This window comes from Bubalus kerabau, chromosome 11 (assembly GCF_029407905.1).
Source record: "Bubalus kerabau isolate K-KA32 ecotype Philippines breed swamp buffalo chromosome 11, PCC_UOA_SB_1v2, whole genome shotgun sequence".
In the NCBI taxonomy this organism is placed as follows: Eukaryota; Metazoa; Chordata; class Mammalia; order Artiodactyla; family Bovidae; genus Bubalus; species Bubalus kerabau.
The window spans coordinates 5,419,210-5,426,792 of NC_073634.1; the positions used below are offsets into that span (position 1 = coordinate 5,419,210).

The 7,583-nt window shown below is 51.0% G+C and overlaps 1 protein-coding gene across 1 annotated transcript; it reads left to right on the top strand.

Annotated features, from left to right (window-relative positions):
- Positions 1-16: 16 nt before the first annotated feature.
- Positions 17-7,046, top strand: CIAO1 (cytosolic iron-sulfur assembly component 1). Its single transcript, XM_055539336.1, has 7 exons — positions 17-290; positions 1,097-1,245; positions 1,702-1,813; positions 1,924-2,012; positions 2,258-2,459; positions 3,556-3,643; positions 4,455-7,046. The coding sequence occupies exons 1-7, from the start codon at positions 152-154 to the stop codon at positions 4,693-4,695; spliced, it is 1,020 nt and encodes a 339-aa protein (XP_055395311.1). The 5' UTR covers positions 17-151; the 3' UTR covers positions 4,696-7,046.
- The last annotated feature ends 537 nt before the right edge of the window (positions 7,047-7,583 follow it).

The window sequence follows — 7,583 nt, forward strand, 5'->3', positions numbered from 1 at the left end:
ACAACTCCCAGAAGGCAGCGCAGCCGAAGCAGCGGGCGCTTCATTTCCAGGGTGGACCCTGGCAGTCGGGCCCAAGGGGGTTTGCTCTGTGGGAACCGCAGTCGGAGCGGCTGGCTCTGCTCATTTTTGTCTCCTCCTGCGCCGGGCAGCCATGAAGGACTCGCTGGTGCTGCTTAGCCGTATCCTGGCGCACCCGGACTCCCGCTGCTGGTTCCTGGCCTGGAACCCCGCGGGAACCTTGCTGGCCTCGTGCGGTGGCGACCGCAGCGTCCGCATCTGGGGCAGGGAGGGTAAGCCCCGATCCGGCTGCACGACCCCTGCCGCCAAGGGGTCTCCTTGCGCTTGATGTGGGTGCCAGTCTCGGGGAGTACGCAGCCTGCGGGGCAGGCAGACCCTGGACGAGGGTCGCGGGCCGAGGGAGAGGATGGAGGGGTTTTCTTAGAGTTGAACCTTAGCCACTTTGAGAACGGGTTTTCCGGTGAAGGAGTCAGCAACTACTAGAAGCTAAATTGTCAATAGAGAGACTGAAACTGTTAGGGAAATTGTGATAGTTGCTGAGGCAGGAAAATGAGAAGAGAAGGAAGAAAGTAGGCTTCAAAGTAATTTGCAACAGTTGAAGAAGTTTAGATTTAACCCGAGGGCATTTACCAGGTGGCAACTGCCAACGCAAGAGAGGCCAGTTGGATCCCTGGGTCAGGAAGATCCCCTGGAGGTCGGAATGGCTATCCACTCCAGTATTCTTGTCTGGAAAATTCCATGGACAGAGGAGCCTGGCAGTCTATGGTCCATGGGGTCGCAAAGAGTCAGAGGTGACTGAAGTGACTTAGGGCGGGTGCACACATACACACACACACGCATGTAGGTGCTCTTGACAATTTTAGATCAGGAGGGTGATTCCTCAGATTTGTTTCAGAAGGATGCCTCCAGCTTTCTGTAACTTTAATTGGAGTCAGTTAAAGCCTGTTGTTCAATACACTCACTGAGCTTCAACCCCCAGTTTGGCTCTGATGCTGGACCCTGTTACCCAATGGCATGGCTAGTGTTCAGCACCTTCTGTGCACCCAGCTCCAGAGCCTGACCTGTCCTCTGCTTTTAGGTGACAGCTGGATCTGCAAATCTGTCCTTTGTGAAGGCCACCAGCGCACCGTGCGGAAGGTGGCCTGGTCTCCATGTGGAAATTACCTGGCCTCGGCCAGCTTTGATGCCACCACTTGCATTTGGAAGAAGAGTGAGGATGACTTTGAGGTAAATAGATGGGACCAGGATTGTTGCCTGTTTGATTCCCAGGGCTGGTTTAGGAACTTTTTTTTATTCTAATATTTATTTTATTTTTGGCTGTGCTGAGTCTCCGCTGCTTCACGTGGGCTTTCTCCAGTTGTGGCAAGTGGGGGCTGCTCTTTGTTGCAGTGCGTGGACCTCTCCTTGTGGTGGCTTCTCTTGTTTCTGAGTAAAGGCGTAGAGCTCTTGGGCTTCAGTAGTTGTGGTGGACGGGCTTAGTTGCTCCAGGGCATGTGGAGTCTTCCTGGGGACCAGTGTTGGAACCTGTGTGCATCGCACTGGCAGGCTGATTCTTAACCACCGGACCACCAGGGATGTTCCTGGTTTAGGAACCTGAGCCGGCCTGGGTCAGTGGGACTGGACTTGCAAGGACCACAGGGGTCTTAGCTGGCACTGATTCTAGTCCCTCTTCACTGTTCGCAGTGTGTAACCACTCTGGAGGGCCATGAAAATGAGGTCAAATCGGTGGCCTGGGCTCCGTCTGGCAACCTCCTTGCCACCTGCAGCCGAGACAAGAGTGTGTGGGTCTGGGAAGGTGAGTCCAGATCCCTCCAGGTGCACTTGGGAGCCTGCCACCCAGTCTTGGCGCCCCACCCTTGTGCCCCTGACGCTCAGCTTGTGTGCCCCTTCTCTTCTCCTCCACAGTTGATGAAGAGGACGAGTATGAGTGTGTCAGTGTCCTCAACTCCCACACACAGGATGTCAAGCATGTGGTTTGGCACCCGAGCCAGGAGGTAAGAGCCAGGTGTCTTGGTGGGAAGTAACTATGATGTGGAGGGTTGTACCCAGCCGCCTTCTGCTCTTCAGCCTCAACCTGGCTTTCCCGGGAATCTCTGTCTTTGACCAGAAGATGTCAGTGAGTCCCTTTATAAAAGCACATCCCTGGGACTGTCCTGTCCCGGGAGGGAGAAGTCTTGGAACCGCAGACACTCCCGGGCCCTACACACACGTACGGTGCTGTCCTTGGCCTCCCCCACAGCTGCTGGCCTCCGCCAGCTACGACGACACAGTGAAGCTCTACCGGGAGGAAGAGGATGACTGGGTGTGCTGCGCCACCCTCGAAGGCCACGAGTCCACCGTGTGGAGCTTGGCCTTTGACCCCAGTGGCCAGCGCCTGGCGTCCTGCAGTGACGACCGCACCGTGCGCATCTGGCGCCAGTATCTTCCAGGCAACGAGCAAGGTGAGGGCCCAGCCTAGGAACTGAAGACCCATCTCTGCGGAGGGGCTGAGACACATGGATGAGTCACAGAAAACTAGGCCCTTCATAGATGTGCCATGGGAGGGCTCCAGGGAAAGTGCTGGAAGAGTCCAGGGAGGCTCTGGGGAAGGGGGGCCGTTTCATCCAGACTGAAAGGAATGTGTAGCATTTTAACATAAGAAGAGACTTCTGTGACTTCTGGTGGTTAAGACTCCATGCTTCCAATGCAGGGGGTACTGGTTTGATCCCTGGTCAGGGAACTAAGCTCCCACATGTTGCCAGACATCACCACAAAAGAAAAAAAGGAAATTCTAGATGCAAAGAGGACCACATGAGCAAAGGCATTGAAAGTAAAGGCGGCCTACGTTTACACCAGGAACAGGGATTTGCATAGGGTAGATGGAGCATAGGGCATAAGGAGTTTGGAGAGAAATAAGGTAGGTTGGGCTGGGTGCCTGATGCTATTTAGTCACTAAGTCGTGTCCGACTGTTTGCAACTCCATGAACTGTAGCACGTGAGACTTCCCTGTCCTTCACCATATCCTGGAGCTTGCTGAAACTCATGTCCATTGAGTCAGTGATGCCATCCAACCATCTCATCCCTTGTTGTCCCCTTCTCCTCCTGCCCTCAGTCTTTCCCAGCATCAGGGTCTTTTCCAGTGAGTCAGTTTTTCGCATCAGGTGGCCAAAGTATTGGAGCTTCACCTTCAGCATCAGTCTTTCCAATGAGCATTCAGGGTTGATTTCCTTTAGGATTGACTGGTTAGATCTCCTTGCTGTCCAAAGGACTCTCAAGAGTCTTCTCCAAAAAGGCAGGATAAGTTGTCAGACATAGTCTGTAGCAAAAGGGATTTTGAGGAGCAGGACGTCTCCTTCTCAGAATCCTGGTGTGAAAATGCCAGTCTGGCTGCAGTGTCTAAGGCAGATCAGGGCGGATGGGGACAGGAGTGAGCATGAGGCCTCAGATGGTGCAGATGGGGGAGGGCAAGTTAGGGTCTCCTCTGCAGCGGGGCAGGTTCTCCCCTGAGGTGCCCAGGGCATGGATACGCCCAAGGCTCAAGAGAAGTCTGTCACGCAGGGGTTGCATGCAGCGGCTCCGAGGCCAGCTGGAAGTGTGTCTGCACCTTGTCAGGCTTCCACTCCAGGACCATTTATGACGTCGCTTGGTAAGACCTCCACTCCTCCCCTCCACCCTGCCCACCCATTCTAGTGATGTTCGAGAAGCCAGGGTGCTCTTTCACCTTTGGGAATACGTGGGGATATAGAGCAGCCACCCTCATGTCATCAGATCAGGCTAGACTGTCTCCATGCTGGTTTAGCACTGGCTGGCCCAGGGTTCACAGGAGCAGGGGACAGACTTAGACCCAGGCTGCGGGTAGCTCCATACCATCCACAGCATCAAACCATCCAGAAATATGTATTCTTGAAACTGTGGCTTCATGGCTCGGGTTTTATGGTTTAGTAACACTGCTTCTACCTTAGGGAGCCTAGGAAAGCCATACCGTTCACATAGGAGAGTCGGTCAGAGAGCAGTTCGGGCCCTGAGAATCTGTCCTCAGGAAATAACCCTAAATAACTGAAAAAGTTGGCGTGCATCTAAGTTTTTTTATACTGTCAAACATCTGGAAATAGCAAAAATGTACTAAGTATGGTAAAATTAAGTGACCTGTTGTATCAGTTTAAAAAAACGGTCAGGAACACTTCATGTCAGGGCAACTGCTTGTGCCAAGTGAGAAAAGTACAATTCAGAGTTATGTGTAGTTTTTTAGGTTAATTACATGGAAAGAGACCTAGATGGCAGCACTTGAAGCTTGGGGTGATGTTTGCAGCTACGTTTGTTAGAGAGGCTCTAGGGTAAGAGACTTAGAGCTGCGTCCTCGAGTTTGAGACTAGCACCAGCCCCTCACCCCGGACTTGCCGGGGGGGAGGGAGGAGCCACCTGCACGCTCACCAACGCACCTGTTCCCCCACCCCCAGGTGTCAGCTGACAGGGGCCCTGGCTACCGCCTGTGGGGATGATGCCATCCGAGTATTTGAGGAGGATCCCGGCTCAGACCCACAGCAGCCCACCTTCTCGCTGACAGCCCACGTGCCTCAGGCCCACTCCCAGGATGTCAACTGCGTGGCCTGGAACCCCAAGGAACGGGGGCTTCTGGCCTCCTGCAGTGACGATGGAGAGTTGGCCTTCTGGAAGTATCAGCCGTCTGAAGGCATCTGAGCCACTTTGGCTTTGGACAGAATCGTGCTTCCCCAGAAAATGTCCTCGGACTTCCCCAGCCCCCGAGAGGACCAGGAGGAGCATCCTTGACCTTCCTTTATTTTGCCCTGCTGCTTTCAGACTTGGGGAGAGGCTCAGGGCCACCGGACCACTCACTCTTCCCCCTCCTTTGACACGGAGCCCCTGGTAAAGAGCTGCAGAATATCTGTGCCTTGTACTTAAGGCAGATTCTGCTTTAGGGCAGTGTTCAATTTGAGAGCAGAGGTTAAGTATACTATTTATAATCATCATATCTTTATGTAGGAGGGATGTCGCTCAGCCCTTTCTGAGACTATAAGCTTTATACAAATAATCTGAGTCCCAAGTCCTATTTTATGTTATAGGGACATTCACAATTTAAAAGAATTTCATGGTGAGTCCTTCTCTGAAGTAGGCCCTGTCTTCTCAGTTTCTGGGTAAATCCTTGCATTTAAGACATGCAATCAGTACTGAAATTAATTCCTTAATGTAGGTTTGTTAGAATAAGAGACCCCTCTGCTTTCCCTTAGAAACCCTTGCATGCCCTCTGTGCCGGGTGCTGTGATGGCAGTGGGGGAGTGCTGAGGAAGAAATGGAGAGAACGGGAACCCTAGCAGCGAGTTACTGCTGGCCACAGGTCATACATTCATAGTGCGGGTGAAAATTGGGTCTTGCTGCTGCTGCTAAGTCGCTTCAGTCGTGTCCGACTCTGCGACCCCATAGACGGCAGCCCATCAGGCTCCACCGTCCCTGGGATTCTCCAGGCAAGAACACTGGAGTGGGTTGCCATTGCCTTCTCCAATGCGTGAAGTCGCTCAGTCCTGTCCGACTCTTAGTGACCCCATGGACTGCAGCCCACCAGGCTCCTCCATCCATGGGATTTTCCAGGCAAGAGTACTCGAGTGGGGTGCCATTGCCTTCTCCGAATTGGGCCTTGGGTGAGGGGCAAAATAATCCTAAAGGGACAGTATGTGCCCTCTAAAGAACCACAGTACATAAATACTCTGTGGTCTGTCATGTTAGATTTCCATAGTGGGGTTGAGTGGTAAGCAGCAGCCTCTTAGGGAAATAATGCTGAAAAGAGGTAGAGAAACAGGCACAGGCCGGCAGCGCTGGGGTCTCAGGCTGTCCTCAGACAGGCACGGCCAAGTTGGTTTTGACTTGAGGACCATCCTCAAGGCCATGGCCTTCAGTTCAGTTTTATACCACAGAAATCATGACCTTAAATTTTGAAGACAGCTGGGGCAGTAGCTAGAGCCGTGGTTCTCAAGATGTGCCTGCCAGTCATTAGAAATCCCTAGAGCGCTTCAGGGCAGGTAGAGAGGTCAGCACCTCCGAAGCAAGGGGATGGCACCAGATACTGCAGTCGGGTCTCCATGCCTTGCCCTCAGTGAAAATACTGCCAACTCCACTGAGAAACATCCTCAGTAGAACCAATACAAATAAATTGTATTAGATCTCCACCCTTGAGCATACAGCATTCTGTCGGAAGCAGGCATGCAGCAGCCGTGCCGCACACGGAGGTGAGGCTGTCCTGGGGAAAAGCAGTTGTGCAGTTGCGTGCTCCATCAGCCGTGTCCATGGCGTAACCATTTCTACTTGCAAGAACGAGCAAACTGTACTGTTTAGACTTGGCTATTTGGGAGACATTTTCTGGGAAATGAATGGAATGAGTCTGTCACTTCAAGGGAAACTGATCATGTTGCCAATGATAAAACAAGCTTTCCAGCAAAAATTCAAATTTGTGAAAACCCGTATTGACATCAGGAGCTTGACATCTTGATGCTTAGGCTTTTCTGAGGGGATTGGTGGTGATAGGAACACATCATTTATGATGAAGTGTTTTAAAGAAAGATTTGCATAATGTAGTGAATGAGCATTTTCCAAATGACTAAGGCATGTTACAAAGACACTCGTGGGCAAGACTCATTAAAAGTCTAAGAGACAAGTGGGTTTTAATGCAAGTGTTGCTCTTGATACGTATACTCACTGATAAGGTTTCATATCCACATTGCCTTTAAGAAACTACCACCTGTGTAGTGACGTAGTATCTCATAGCCTCTATTATCTGAGAAGCCTATTTAGAAACTTCTTCCAACTTCCTACCTGTGTGAAGTCAGCTTTACATCAATTCACACAACAGGTTTTGGAAACAGCTGTGAGAATCCAACTGTCTTATTAAGCTGGTCATGAAAGAGATTTACAAAAATGTAAAATGCTGTTCTCCCTGAATTTGTTTTTGAAGTCGTTCTTCATAAAATGTTAATTTAGTTATTTTAAAATGTGTTTACTCTAGTAAATAAACATCAGTGGCTATAACCCAAATAATAAAAGCTGTTTGGAGTTGTTTTTTGTAGCGTAGAGGGGTCCTAAGACTAGAAAATTGCCAACCTAGGGAAATTAACCCATCAGAATCATCTTCCAGTTTTATGCACATTTATTCCTAAAAAGGGTCTTTTCAGGTGGCTCAGTGGTAAAGAATACACCTGCCAATGCAGGAAATGTGGGTTTGATCCCTGGGTTGGGGGAGAAAATAGCTGCCTACTCCAGTATTCTTGCCTGGAGAATTTCATGGACAGAGGAGCCTGGAGAGCTATAGTCCATGGGGTCACAAGGAGTCAGACATGACTTAACACACACAATATTCCCAGAAAACAACAGAAGGCAAGAATCTGAGAAGAAAATTTATAGATCTGAATCTTGCAACTGCTCTAAGCACCCAGCTGGCACTGCCTCCTTACGGGAGGGGACACTGCAGATCTGGAGAGAGCGCTAACCTGTTGGTTTCCACCAACGTTCAGTGTTAGCTCTGCTGCGATGCCGACACAGGAGGGCCCAGAGGCACAGTCCTGATGGGACAGGGCACCAAC